Source organism: Pan paniscus, chromosome 2, assembly GCF_029289425.2.
Source record: "Pan paniscus chromosome 2, NHGRI_mPanPan1-v2.0_pri, whole genome shotgun sequence".
In the NCBI taxonomy this organism is placed as follows: domain Eukaryota; kingdom Metazoa; phylum Chordata; class Mammalia; order Primates; family Hominidae; genus Pan; species Pan paniscus.
In genome coordinates, this window is record NC_085926.1 from 123,504,055 (window position 1) to 123,519,837 (window position 15,783).

General features: G+C 44.2%; 1 protein-coding gene across 1 annotated transcript in view; it reads right to left on the reverse strand.

Moving 5' to 3' along the window:
* Positions 1 to 12,526, reverse strand: part of SNX4 (sorting nexin 4) — a 73,539-nt gene extending 61,013 nt beyond the window's left edge. Inside the window, exon 1 of the mRNA XM_003825223.5 lies at positions 12,245 to 12,526. Within this exon, the coding sequence (XP_003825271.2) occupies positions 12,245 to 12,385 (141 nt within the window). The 5' untranslated portion in view covers positions 12,386 to 12,526. The remainder of the gene's footprint in view (positions 1 to 12,244) is intronic.
* Between the last annotated feature and the right edge of the window lie 3,257 nt (positions 12,527 to 15,783).

A 15,783-nucleotide genomic window follows, 5' to 3' on the forward strand; every position in this document is an offset into this window, starting at 1 on the left:
CAAACTGTCCTTCAAAAGTGTGGGAAAAATTAAGACATTTCCAGAGGCAGGAGAATCGCTTGAACCCAAGAGGCGGAGGTTGCAGTGAGCCAAGATCACGCCACTGAACTTCAGTCTGGGCAACAGTCACACTCTGTCTCAAAAAAAGAAAACAAAACAAAAAAATAATGAAAATGAAATTATAAAAATAAGTCCATTTACAATAGCATCAAAAAGAAAAAATACTTGGGAATTAAGGTGGTAAAAGACTTGTACAATGGAAAGTATAAAACACTGCTAGAAATTAAAAGAAGATAAATAAATGAAAACACATCCCATGTTCATGATTTGGAAGATTTAATATTATGACGATATCAAAACTACCCAAAGCAATCTATATATTCGATGCAAACCCTATGAAAATCCCAATGACATTCTTTGACATTCTTTGCAGAAATAGGAAAACTCATCCTAAGAGTCATATGGAATCTCAAGGGACCCCAAATAGCCAAAGCAATCTTGAAAATGAAGCATAAGGCCAGGTGTGGTGGCTCACGCCTGTAATCCCAGCACTTTGGGAGGCTGGGGCGGCGGATCAGGAGGTCAGGAGATTGAGACCATCCTGGCTAACACGGTGAAACCCCGTCACTACTAAAAATACACAAAATTAGCCGGGCGTGGTGGCAGGCGCCTGTAGTCCCAACCACTCAGGAGGCTGAGGCAGAAGAATGGCGTGAACCCGGGAGGCGGAGCTTGCAGTGAGTCGAGATCGCACCACTGCACTCCAGCCTGGGCAACAGAGCAAGACTCTGTCTCAAAAAAAAAAAAAAAAAAAGAAAATGTAGCATAAAATTGGAGGACTCATACTTCCTGGTTTCAAAACTTACTACAAAGCTACAGTAATAACAACAACGTGGTACTGTCATAAAGACAGGTATATAGACCTATGAAATCAGATTGTCCAGAAATAAACCCTCGAATATATGGTCAAACAATTTTGTGACGAGACAGTTCGATGGGAAAAGGACAATTTTTCCAACAAATGATGCTGGGAAAACTGAATATCTACATACAAAAAAAATAAATTGGACCCTTACCTAACACCGACACAAAAACTAACTTTAAATGGTTCAAAGACCAAAGCATAAAACTCTTAGAAGAAAACACAGGGGAAAAGTTTCAAGACACTGGATTTAACCATGGTTTCTTGGATATGACACCAAAGGCACAGGCAATAAAAGAAAAAATTGGCAAATTGGACTCCATGAAAATTAAAAATGTCGTGCATCAAAAGACAATATTAACAGGCCAGGCGTGGTGGCTCATGCCTGTAATCTCAGCACTTTGGGAGGCAGAGGCAGGAGGATTATTTGAGGTCAGGAGTTCAAGATCAGCCTGGCCCACATGGTGAAACCCCATCTCTACAAAAATACAAAAATTAGCCAGGCGTGGTGTCATGTCTGTAATCCCAGCTACTCAGGAGGCTGAAGCAGGACAATCGCTTGAACCTGGGAGGTGGAGGTTGCGATGAGCCAAGATTGCACCTCTGCACTCCAGCCTGGGCAACAAGAGCGAAACTCCGTCTCAAAAAAAAAAAAAAAAAAAAAGAGAGAAAGGACAGTATTAGAGTAAAAAGGCAACCCAAAAACAGAAGAAAGTATTTTCTCTCACGGATCCAGACTATTTAGAGAACTCCCAAAACTCAACAACAAAATACAACCCAATTGGGCTGGGCGTGGTGGCTCACGCCTGTAATCCTAGCACTTTGGGAGGCCAAGGCGGGTGGATTACCTGAGGTCAGGAGTTCAAGGCCAGCCTAGCCAACATGGTGAAACCCTGTCTCTACTAAAAATACAAAAAATTAGCTGGGTGTGGTGGTGAGTTGCCTATATTCCAGCTACTTGGGAGGCTGAGGCAGGAGAATCGCTTGAGCCTGGGAGGCAGAGGTTGCAGTGAGCTGAGATCACGCCACTGCACTCCAGCCTAGGTGACAGAGCGAGAATCTGTCTCAAAAAAAAAAAAAAAAAAAAAGACCCAATTCAAAAATGGAAAAATGAGCAAAGGACTTGAACAGACATTTATTTTTCTGAAGAAGCACATGAAAAGATAATCAACATCACTCATCATTAGGTAAATGCAAATCAAAACTACAATGAAATACTGCCTCACACCTATCAGAATGGCTACTATGAAAAACAAACAATAGAAAATCAGTGTTGGTGAGGATGTGGAGAAATTGGAACCCTTGTGCCCTATTGGCGGGAATGTAAAATGGTGCAGCTGCTGTAGAAAACAGTACAGTGGTGCCTCAAAAAATTAAAAATACAATTACCATATAATCCAGCAATTCCATTTCTGCCTATATATCCAAAAGAATTAAAAGCAGGGTCTCAAAGAGATATTTGCATATCCATGATGTCATGGTACCATCATTCACAATAGGTAAAACAAGGAAGCAATGCAAATGTCCATCAACAGATGAATGGTTTTTTTTTTTTTTTTTTTTGAGACAGAGTCTTGCAGTGTCGCCCAGGCTGGAGTGCAGTGGTGCGATCTGACTGCAAGCTCCGCCTTCCGGGTTCACGCCACCATTCTCCTGTCTCAGCCTCCCGAGAAGCTGGGACTACAGGCGCCCGCCACACGCCCGGCTAATTTTTTGTATTTTTAGTACAGACAGGGTTTCACAGTGTTAGCCAGCATGGTCTCGATCTCCTGACCTTGTGATCCACCCGCCTCAGCCTCCCAAAGTGCTGGGATTACAGGCGTGAGCCACCGCGCCCGGCTGAATGGATTTTTTGAACGTGATATATATACAAACAATGGAATACCATTCATCCTTAAAAAGGAAGGAAATTCTGTCATATGCTACAACATGGATATATGTATCTTAAAGACATTATGATAAGTGAAATAAAACAGTCACATAAAAACAAATACTGTATGATTCCATGGATATGAGGTACTCGGAATAGTCTAAATCATACAGACAGTAGAATGATGGCTGCCAGCAGCTGCAGCAGGGGGAAATAGGTAGCTGTGGTTTAACAGGTACAATTTCAGCTCCGCAAGATGAAAAGAGTTCTGGAGGCTGGTTGTACAACGTATGTGAATGTACTTATGACTGAACATTTTTAAACCATCAAGATGGTAAATTTTATATCATATATATTTTAACACAATTTGTTTGTTTTTTGAGACAGTTTCGCTCTTACCGCCTAGGCTGGAGTGCAATGGCACGATCTCGGCTGACCGCAACCTCAGCCTCCTGGGCTCAGGCGATTCTCCTCCCTTAGCCTCCCGAGTAGCTGGGATTACAAGCATGCATACCACCGGATAATTTTGTATTTTTAGTTGAGACGGAGTTTCTCCATGTTGGTCAGGCTGGTCTCGAACTCCCGACCTCAGGTGATCCACCCACCTCGGCCTCCCAAAGTGCTGGGATTATAGGCATGAGCCACCGTGCCCAGTTTAACACAATTTTTTAAACTGAAGAATAAACACATTATACAAATATGAATGATCCTCAATATTGATATCTAATTTGGGGTTTAACCAAAATCGAATCTCTCTCTCTCTCAAAAGTCAAATATTATACATATGCCGAAAGGCAAGATTATCAGCAGTCAGCATAATTTTTTTTTTTAACAATCAGGAGTCATCTTATATTAAACTTTAAATTCACCTAAACTTTTGGCAGTGGTTAATAGGCTCCACCCTTGAGGCAGGAGAGTTTTAAGAAGAGCAGACTCCTTTCTTTTCCCACTAGAATATCTCAGGTCTATACCGAAAGGTGAAAAAGAACAATAAATACACCACTGGCAGACCCTAGGCCGTATGTTTCAGAAAGTGCATCACTGCAGAAAGGTTTCAAATACACCCAAACTAACTCCAAGTCTAAACAAGGAAGAGAAAGTGAGACCACAGGATAACTGCTATGCTATGGCTTTTTTTTTCTTCTTTGCTCACTGTCAAAATTGAGGTGGGTTTTAACTTAATTTAAAATATTGTACTGTATTATAATTGGAGTGTTTTATGAAGGAGAGATAAAAGTAGAAACTCAGTGCAGCAAAGGGTAAAAGAAAAAGCTACACATATCAAATTAAACCTAGCCACTATAAGGTCTGAAAGAGGTCTGTGACAGTGCAAAAATATGAATCAGGAATGAAAACAGATGATACACTACATAGCTCTCCCAAAATGTACAGGAAAAATGAGGAAGAAGGTAAAAATGCTAAAAGAAGATAAAGAAAAAGAGCCAACCCAGTGGGTTGAAATCAGCCAACAAAAACAAAAATCTCAGTCCTCAAGGCATTTTTATAAAATATAAGTTTTTATATATTTATGTACTAAGAAAATAAGAGAGACAGCAGGAAATCATCAACCAAAAGAAAGCTCAAGAAATCACCTAAGCACAAGCCACCCAACATCAGGGTTGGTTATGAAGCCCTCATTGGTTGACACATACATATATACATGTATTAATAATACATTCTGGCCCACAGCCAAGCATTTTGATTTACCATCTGCTCCAGTGACAAATTCGCTGAATTCTGAAAGCACATCCTGATAAAGCAAGTTATTAATATCTCCCCAGTCAAAAAGATAAGACATATGAATCATAAATTGACCCTGTCATACCATCCAGTTCCAAAGAAGGAAAAAAGATAAAAGCATAAAATCAGCTATCATAAAAGCTAAAGAATACAAACAGGCACACAACAATAATACCAGTAGGGTTGGTAGATGATATAAAATTACTGAAACTGTCAGTAGTAAAGTACAGAACAGTGCCAAGAATAACACAACTGAACACCATAATTGTTAAAAGGACACATTCAACAGATTTAAAGATGGACTGGCTTGTTGAATGGCAGATGAGACCAGGGACCTTTTAAAGAGACACCTAATTTTTATTTTATTTTTAAATATTATGTGTAGAGAAGAGGTATCGCTATGTTGCCTAGGCTGGTCTCAAACTCCCGGGCTCAAGCAATCCTCTCACCTCAGTGCAGGGTCAACAGATACAACAACTTTTTTTTTTTTTTTGAGACAGAGTGTCACCCAGGCTGGAGTGTAGTGACTCAATCCTGGCTCACTGCAAACTCTGCCTCCTGGGTTCAAGTGATTCTCATGTTTCAGCCACCCAAGTAGCTGGGATTACAGGTGTGTACCACCACATTCAACTAATTTTTATATTTTTATTAACAGTAGAGATGGGGTTTCGCCATGATGGCCAGGCAGGGCAAGTAATTTAGCCTGTCTGTGCTTCAGTTTCCTCATGTGGAAAACAGAGATAATAGTACCTGCAATAAATGGAATGTTTGTGTCCTCCTAAAATGTGTATGTTAAAATCCTAACACTCAAGGTGATGGTATTAGGAGGTGGGGCCTTTGGAAAGATTAGGACATGAGGGTAGGGCCCTCATAAGTGGGGTTAGTGCCCTGATAAAAGAGGCCCCAGAGAGTTCCTCTACTCCTTCCACCATGTGAGGACACAGTGAAAAGACAGCCTACAATGAGCCAGGAAGCAGCCCTCACCAGTCACTGAATCTGCCAGTTCCTTAATCTTGGACTTCCCAGCCTCGAAGACTGTAAGCAATTCATTGCTATTGTTTATAAGCCACTCAGTCTTTGGTACCTTGTTATAGCAGCCCCAACAGACTAAGACAGTACCTAATTCACAAAGTCATCGGGAACATTTAATGGGTTAATGCATATCAAGAGTTTTTAAAGTTGCTTGGCACATAGCAAGAGCTCAAGTATTACTTTTCTGCCATTATTTTTAGATTTAAATTTTTTGATGATGAAAATTATACATGCTAAATGTACAAACACTGAAAAAAATTAAGTAAATATAAATCATCTGTATCCCACAACCCAGCACTAACCACTGTTACTATAATGGTATACTTCCTTATCACCTTTTTTCTAGGCGTGATGCTTCCGTGTTACTGAAACATTCAGAGAGTTAAGGATAAGAACCACCTATTGAAATCACTTCCCTTTGGGGCTCTGTCTACACAGATCAGAGGTAGCTGGTACTAGGTTAAAAATGTTGTGTTTACTAATAGTGATGCTTACTTCAGCTGTAAATAACTTAGTTTAGGCTGCTATAACAAATGACCATAGACTGGGTGATTTGTAAACAACAGAAATTTATTGCTCACAGTCCCAGAGGCTGGGAAGTCAGAGATCAAGGAAATGGCAGATTCCGCTAGGGTCTGCTTCCTGGTTCACAGACAGCTGTGTTTCACTGTATCTTCATATGGCTGGAAAAAAGGAGACTTCTGGATTTTTTTTTTTTTTTTAAAGGGCACTAATCCCACTCACGAAGCCTCCTTCCTCATGATCTAATCACCTTCCAAAGGCCCTTCCACCAAACACCATCACAATGGGATTAGGTTTCAACATATGAATTTTGGGGAGACAGAAACATTCAATCCAAAGCAATAACTAAGAAAAATAGGGTTATAACATATAACCAGTTCTCTTGTGCTTTTTTCTATAAAAATACTTTTAAAATAACAGCAGAGCTATTCAGAAAACATTAATTTTTAAATACAACAATATGTTAAGTTTGAACAGTGTTCCAAACTGAGTAACATATTCATGGTCCATGAAATTAATTTGGTGGGTTGTGACCAACATTTTTTTTTTTTTTTTTTTGAGACCGAGTCTCGCTCTATTGCATAGGGTGGAGTGCAGTGGCATGATCACAGCTCACTGCAACCTCCACCTCCTAGGTTCAAGCGATTCTCCTGCCTTAGCCTCCCAAGTAGCTAGGATTACAGGCATGTGCCACCATGCCTGGCTAATTTTCATATTTCTAGTACAGCTGGGCTTTCACAATGTTGCCCAGGCTGGTCTCAAACTCCCGACCTCAGGTGATCCGCCCGCCTCAGCCCCCCAAAGTGCTGGGATTACAGGTGTGAGCCACTGTACCTGGCCTCCAAAACTTTTTTTGACACAAGGTCTTGCTCTGTCACCCAGACTGGAGTACAGTGACATGATCATGGCTCACTGCAGCCTCAACCTCCCTGGTTCTTGCTCCCACCTCAGCCTCCTGAGCAGCTGGGACCAAAGGCACAGGTCACCACACTAGGCTAATGTTTTTATTTTTTGTAGACTGGGTCTCCCTACATTCCCAATACTGGTCTCAAGGCATGGGCCTCAGCCTCCTAAAGTCCTGAGATTATAAGTGTGAGCCACCGCATCCAGCCCAAGGCTTCTTTTTAATTTAAAAACATAGAAAAGAAAAATATCAGAAAGTGTTGCATGCAGTAATGGCTAAGTATTGTTTCCTGAAACAACAATCACATATTAAAGTATGTGTATGCTGATTATGATGTAAAAGTGTATTTTGCTTTGAGAGGCCAAGGCAGGAGGACTGCTTGAGGCCAAGAGTTCGAGACCAGGCTGGCCAAAATGGCAAAACCCCATCTCTACTAAAAAAAATACAAAAATTAGCCAGGCGTGGTGGCACGTGCCTATAGTCCCAGCTACTCGGGAGGCTTGGGCAGGAGAATCGCTTGAACCCGGGAGATGAAGGCTGAAGTGAGCCGAGATTATGCCACAGCACTCCAATCTGGGCGACAGAGGGAGACTCTGTCTCAAAAAATATATATATATATTTTTGGGTCGGGCATGGTGACTCACGCCTGTAATCCCAGCAATTTGCGGGGCTGAGGTGGGAGGATCACTGGAGCCCAGACGTTTGAGACCAGCCTGGGCAACATAGGGAGATCTTGTCTCCACAAAAAAAATAGAAGAAATTAGTCAGGTATTGTGGTATATGCCTGTAGTTCCAGCTACTCCAGAGGCTGAGGTGGGAGGACTGCTTGAGACCAGTAGGTCAAGGCTGCAGTGAGCCATGATCATGCCATTGCACTCCAGCCTGGGCAACAGTGCAAGACTTGGCCTCAAAAAAAAAAAAAAAAAAAAAGAAAATGTATTTTGTGCTGTGAATCACCTTCAAAAAAATCTGAGAGCCACTGAGGTAGAAAATGGTTTTTAAAAGTTCTTGGGGCTGGGTGCTGTGGCTCACTCTTGTAATCCTGGTGCTTTGGGAGGTGAAATGGGAGGATCACTTGAGCCCAGGAGTTTGAGACCAACCTGGACAACAAAGTGAGACCTCTTCTCAATCAATAAAAAATTACTGAGTATGATTTTATCATCTGCTGCTAAAGTGATGAATTCTGTAATTATGCCTATAATCTTTATCTTCCTTTTTAATGTTATCCTTACCAACAGAATGCCTCAAACCTTACTGACAATCTGGTCTACTCCACTTAGTTCTCTGCTGCCAATCAGTGAAGGTAGTCAATGTGCACGGGAATTTTTAACCACCAGCTGCTCAATCACTCTGCTCCATCAGCATTCCCAGGTCTAGAGCACTCTCCCTAAAAATCACTTATGAATTCCTCAGGTAATGAGTTTTCTCTGGCAAATACTGTAAATGGTTTTTCTCTGGCAAATACCTGTCTGTTAACTGCCAACTCAATGGAATCTAAAAAACTACTCTGTCCTCTACTCCCTTGCTATTTCCTCTCCTTCTGCTCGGGCTAATTACTACTTTCTTAGAGAATGAATTCCCTTCTCATATTTTCCATTTTCCAAATTATTTTAAATAGAACTGACTATAGCTTTAAAAAACTGTACAGAAAAAGAGCTTACATAGAGTTTAAAGAATCCTGATCAGTGGTGTTAAAACCAGAAGAGTCTTGTGACTCTTTGGCAGTGCAGTTTCCACAACCTCTTGGGGTAGGATAATTGGTATAAATTACTCTCCCTCTTAAAATCTGCAGTCAAAAATAAGGTTGGGCCAGGCACAGTGGCTCACGCCTGTAATCCCAGCACTTTGGGAGGCTGAGGTGGGTGGATCACTTGAGGTGAGGAGGCCGAGACCAGCCTGGCCAACATGGTGAAACCCCCTCTTTACTAAAAATACAAAAATTAGTCAGGTGTAGAGGCACATGCCTTGAACCACAGCTACTCGGGAGGCTGAGGCACAAGAATCACTTGAACCCAGGAGGCAGAGTTTGCAGTGAGCCAGGATCCTGCTACTGCACTCCAGCTGGGGCCAAAGAGCAAGATTCTGTCTCAAAAAAGAAAAAAAATGGTGGTTAAGCAAGCTGTTTTTTCATCTCTGAACACTATTTGCCTAGACATCTTTGTAGTAAAAAAATGGATAAATCAACACATCTTTCAAACCTTTTTTTCCTTTCCAAAATTACAACTTAGGCTGGTCTGAAGATAGTAAGTTATCTCAATTTATTTTCACAATCAGTTACAGATCAAACTCTTTGTTCTACTGTTTCCCCCCTTCTCACTACTGCACTTGACTAGTCTAAAAAAATTACAACTTAGTGTTAACTACACTAAAAACTTTAAAATACAGTATTGAAACAATGTACAAGACTATTTTAAACTTTTTTTTAATGAAGCAAAATGGCTTAATGGAAAAAGCACTGATTTCAATGCCAGGTGAACCTAGATTCAAATCCCAGCCATGCTACTGACTAGCTTGTGACCATGGTCAAATTACTTCTCTATGAGCCTCTGGCTGGTTCCATTTACCCATCTATTGGAAGTAATTTTGGGAATTAAATGAAAAGTAGAGCCCCACTGTGCACAGCACACGCAAAACTAACTTACTTTTCTGGTGAGACCAAATTCCTATCAGTAACAGCTACAATGAGGCCATAAAAACATTACAGTAATTTTCAACTGAAGACAGACTGAGTGAGAGTATGGAGAGAAGTGAAGGGATGTGAAGACCTTCAAAGGACGGGTTTTTAGTTTGATTTTCTCTTTGAGGGGAGAGGAGGGGAAGGGGAAGGAATGCACTGAATGTATGTTTGTTTAAACACCTAGTAATTCTGAAATATTTGCCCAAATGGCTTGTGCCTCTTTATGAATTACTAAATTAGGGAGTTGTTTTAAGAAACCACATAGGCCGAGGGCAGTGGCTCATGTCTGTAATCCCAGCACTTTAGGAGGCTGAGGCAGGCGGATCGCCTGAGGTCAGGAGTTCGAGACCAGCCTGGCGAACATGATGAAACCCCAACTCTACTAAAAACACAAAAATTAGCTGGGCATGGTGGCACACACCTGTAATCCCAGCTACTCAGGAGGCTGAGGCATGAGAATCGCTTGAGCCTGGGAGGCAGAGGTCTGCAGTGACCCGAGATCACGCCACTGCACTCCAGCCTGGGTGACAGGTCAAGAGACTGCTCAAAAAAAAAGAATAAAAATGTCAGGAAGTAGTATGTAACTACAACTTATACTGCATGATAGCATCCCTGGGTTTTCAAATATTTAGAACTACATATACATAGTGTTATTTCAATTAATAAAAGACATATATAATGCCTTTTAAATTAACATAAACAGATTTTATATTCTAGTTGCAATTTCATATTAATTAAATACCTAATGGCAGGGTGTGGTGGTGTGTACCTGTAACCCCAGCTACTCAGGAGGCTGAGGCAGGAAGACAGCTTGAACCCAAAAGTTCAAGGCAAGTCTGGGCAACACAGAGATACCTCATCTTTACAAAAAAAACCCCAAAACTTAGCCAGGTGTGGTGGCATGCATCTGTAGTCCCAGCTACTCAGGAGGCTGAGGCAGGAGGCTCACTTGAGGCCAGGAGGTCAAGGTTGCAGTGAGCCATGATTGTGCCACTGCACTCCAGCCTGGGAGACAGAGTGAGAACCTGTCTCAAAGAAAAAAAAAGCACATCCAAAAAAGTCTTCATGCTACCTTATATACCCAGGTATGTTCCACAGCAGGCAAAACTTTCAAATCCTGAAGTCCCTGCTTAGCTGGTCTCTAAACTTAAAAGTCTTTCAGGCCGGGCACCATGGCTCACACCTATAATCCCAGCACTATTGTGAGGCCCAGGTGGGCATGAGCCCAGGAGTTGCAGACCAGCCTGGGTAACATGGTGAAAACCCATCTCTACAAAAAATACAAAAATTTGGCTGGGCATGATGGCTCACACCTGTAATCCCAGCACCTTGGGAGGCCGAGGAGGGTGGATCACTAGAAGTCAGAAGTTCGAGACCAGCCTGACCAACATGGCAAAACTCCATCCTTACTAAAAACTAAAAAAAAAAAAAAATTTAGCTGGGAGTGGTGGCGCCCATCTGTAACCCCAGCTACTCAGGTAGCTGAGGGATGAGAATCGCCTGAACCTGGGAGGCAGAGGTTGCAGTGAGCCGAGATCGTGCCACTGCACTCCAGCCTGGGTGACAAAGACTATGTCTCAAAATAAATAAATAAATTAATTAATTAATTAATTTAGCCGTGCGTGGTAGTGTGTGCCTGTAGTCCTAGCTACTCAGGAGGCTGAGGCAGGAGGATTGTTTGGGCCTGGGGGGTCGAGGGTGAAGTGAGCTGTGTGAGCAATGCACACAAAAGGAGACTTTGGGCAGGGTGGTCTGATGTGGAGCACTGCAGTTAGTTTCTTAAAGGTTTCAATATAAGCAGGTCTACAAATTTTGCATTATATATGCAAACACTTTGTAATGAAAGCACTTACAAATATAAGATGATACATTTTTCCCCTTTTCCTCAAGCAAATGAAAATCACTAATTACTAAAGGGTCTTCAAAAAGTACATGGGTTATCAATAAGTCTCCAATGGGAAACACAGCACTTCCCCCAAAACAAAGAAATTACAGCCAAATGAGGAGTCTAAAAAATGTTTTCTCATTTGTACCTTTTCTTGAAGCTGACATTTTCTTCAATTTCCTGAAGGCAGCACCAGGCCAACTACCCTTATTGGCCCTGACCTGCACCTCACTCTAGTCCCCCATTCCCTTCCTTCTCAAGCACTGTTGCCCACTCCCCACTGTGTCCCTTTAAGCTACTCCCCAGCAAAACCCCTTAGCAACTGGCTGAAACATCAGCGTTCTTCTCACGGTCCAGATCTCCCAGCTACGCGACCACTGAAAACCCCCTCCTCCAGCCTCGCCCATCCGGGGCCCAGACCCCCACGCCTGCGGGGGCGCCCCCCCGCGTCCCTTTCCCTCCCCTTCGCAGTCTCGACACTTCCCTCAGTCACCCGCAGCGCCTGGCGCTCGCCCCACACCCAGCACCCTGTTTTTCCACTAAGCCTCCTCTCACTGCACCTGCGGACCCCGCCTTTCCACCTCGCTCCCCGTCACTGCTGGGCCTCCACGGCCGAGCCCACCGGCCCGGCCCGGCCCGGCCCGCTAGGCCACCACACAGGCCATGAGGGCTCTGCCGCCCCTTCTCCTCACCGTGTCGACCCCAGAGCTCTCTTCTCCGGCCCCCTCCGCTTCCTTGCCGACCGCAGCCCCCAGCCCAGCGTCTGGGGAGCCCAGCGGCTCCAAGGGCGCCGGCTGGAGCTGCCGCTCGGGGTCCAGAGGTGCCTGCTCCATGGCTGCAGTTCGGCGCGGCGAACCCAGTGCGCCTGCGCCGCCGCCGCGCCCGCGGCCAACCAGTCTCTCAGCTAGCGACGCCCGCCCCTCCGCTAGCCATCGCCTCGCCCCTCTTGTCAACCTAGAGGGCTCCCGGAGCTGCAGCTAGAGGCGGAGCCGGGGTGGGAGGACACGCAAGCCCGCGGAGGACCTGGTCAGCTGCTTAAGCCAGGAGACCCAGAAAGCAGGGGCAGCTGGTGAAGAGAGAGACAAAGAGAAAGGCAAGGGGAAAGTGAACACTTGAAGTAGGCACGGCGATCCTAAAGCCAACGAAACTCAAAAGAAATTGGAGGCGTAGTCTGACCTGCTCCTTCTGGGCCTCTGCCTTGCCAGTTATTATTGGGTCTGTTTTCTCCCGGAAAGATCAGAGCTCTATAAATTGTTAACTTTCAGCAGGTTGAGTAACACATTCAGCAAAAGGTAATACTTGCAAGTTTTTTTTTTTTTTTCTTCTTGAGACGGAGTTTCCCTCTTGTTGCCCAGGCTGGCGTGCAGTGGCGCGATCTCAGGTCACCGCAACCTCCGTCTCCCGGGTTCAAGCGATCCTCCTGTCTCAGCCTCCGGAGTAGCTGGGATTACAGGCGCCCGCCACCACGCCCGGCTAATTTTTATTTATTTATTTATTTATTTTGTATTTTTAGTAGAGACGGGGTTTCACCATTTTGGCCAGCCTGGTCTGCAACTCCTGACCTTGTGATCCGCTCGCCTCGGCCTACCAAAGTGCTGGGATTACAGGCGTGAGCCACCGCGCCTGGCCTTTGCAAGGTTTTGAGGAAAGTGAAGCGTTCTGTTGAAGCAGGGCTTGAGTTCTATTGTAAGTGTTTCATGAAGCCCTGGAGACCTCTGATAATTTTCTACAAACATCCCTTTTTAAAATTTTCCAAACCTGCTTCCTTGACAAGCTTTCACTATGGCAACCGGATGGGAAATGCTCACTGGTGGTAACAGATTGTGGTACCTTAAAGTACTTTCTATACAAAGTCGGGTCTCAATTTTTCAAGTACAGAAACATTTTTCTGCCCACTTAGTTATTTCAAGCTGTAACACACAATTTTCTCTTCCTGGAATGCTTTATCTGTCCTGGGAGCAAATTTTCATTCATTCCTAAAACCTCAGCTCATTTATAATCTTCAAGTGCTAAGTTGTTCATAAATCTGTTATGGGCTGGGCACGGTGGCTCACGCCTGTAATCCCAACACTGGGAGGCCAAGGCCGGCGGATCGCCTGAGGTCAGGAGTTTGAGACCAGCCTGGCCAACATGGTGAAACCCCGTCTTTACTAAAAAAATTTGCTGGACGTGGTGGCGGGCGCCTGTAACCCCAGCTACTCAGGAGGCTGAGACAGGAGAATCACTTGAACCCGGGAGGCGGAGGTTGATCTCAGTGAGCCGAGCTCGTGGCACCGCACTGCAGCCTGGGCAACAGAGCAAAACTCCGTCTCAAAAAAAAATAGATTTTAAAATCAGGGCAGAATGGATCTGATGGTTATTTCCCCCTATTTTATATACACATAATACATGTTAATTGTGGGAAAATTAGAAAAGTTGAGCATTAAAAAATTAAAAGCCACAATTTAAGAGTGAGAAAAAAAGAAAAATAATAAAATAAAAAATGGTTCTTGGCCGGGAGTCTCAGGCCTGTAATCCCAGCACTTTGGGAGAGGCCCAGGTGGGCAGATCACTGGAGGCCAAGAGTTCGAGACCAGCCTGGACAATACGGTGAACCCCGTCTCTACTAAAATACAAAAAATTAGCCGAGCATGGTGTTGTGTGCCTGTGGTCCCAGCTGCTTGGGAGGCTGAGGCAGGGAGAATCGCCTGAACCTGGGAGGCGGGAGGTTGCAGTGAATTGAGCAACAGAGTGAGACTCTTGTCTCAAAAAAAAGAGAGAAACAAGGCCGGGCACGGTGGCGCAAGCCTGTAATCCCAGCACTTTGGGAGGCCGAGGTGGGCAGATCATTTGAGGTCAGGAGTTTGAGACCAGCCTGGCCAACATGGTGAAACCCCGTCTCTACTAAAAATACAAAAATCAGCCGGGCATGGTGGCATGCACCTGTAATCCTAGCTACTGCAGAGGCTAAGGCAGGAGAATTGCTTGAACCCAGGAGGCCGAGGTTGCAGTAAGCCGAGATCATGCCACTGCACTCCAGCCTGGGTGACAGAGCAAGACTCCGTCTCAAAAATAAATAAATAAATAAATAAGGGTTCTTTTGGCCGGGCTCGGTGGCTCATGCCTGTGATCCCAGCACTTTTGAAGGCCAAGATAGGCAGATTGCTTGAAATCAAGAGTTCCTAGCAGACCACAGACTGGTACCAGCCCACAGCATGGGGGTTGGGGACCCCTGCACTAGATAATATGCCTTATTCTTGGGGCTGTCTATAGGCTAACAAATTATTTTTGATAAAGAGATAGCAACTAGTGGTTATGTAAAAAGCCTGAGGTGGGAGGGTAGCTGGCATTTTGAATTTTTTTAATGGGTCCATGTTTGGGACACCCTGCCCAATGGCCAGAATCATGATAGCTGCAGTTTTTTTATGTGCTTGGCACTTCACATATTAATACTTTTTCATGCAGTGCCCCTCCCTGCAAGACAGGCATTATACAAGCTGGGCATGGTGACATGTGCCTGTATCCCAACTACTCAGTAGGCTGAGGTGGGAAGATCGCTTGAGTCCAGGAGTTTGAGGTTGCAGTGATCCATGATAGGACCACTGCACTCCAGCCTAGGGAACAGAATGAGACTGACTCTTAAAAAAAAAAAAAAATCCCAGCACTTTGGGAAGCCGAAGTGATTGCTTGAGCCCAGGAGTTCGAGACCAGGCTGGGCAACATAGTCGGACCCTGTCTCTACAAGAGATACGAAAAGTAGCCAGATGGGGTGGCATGCCCCTGTAGTCCCAGCTACTTGGGAGGCTAAAGTGGGAGGATCCCTTGAGCCCAGGAGGCCAAAGCTGCAGTGAGCGGAGACTGTGCCATTGCACTCCAGCTGGGTGACAGAGAGAGACTCTGTCTCAAAACAAACAAACAAACAAACAAACAAACAAACAAACAAACAAACAAAAAAGACATTATTTTCCCCATTTCACCAATGAAGCAGGCTCAGTAATATTTGACAAAGTCACACAGCCATTAAATAAGGGAAAGAGATTCAAACCCAGATTTGTAGGACACCCAGAACCCAAGCTCTTGGGCCATGCTGCTTCTCTTCATGGGGGAGAGGAAGAAGAGAGATTCTTCTAGAGAAGATGCAAATAATTTGCGGAAATTGAGAATTGATTCCTTATGTGAACACACACAAAGAAAAGCAGGTTTCCTTGGCATATGAAGGCAAAGTCACACCTGTGTGCTGAGGTCTGGGAAA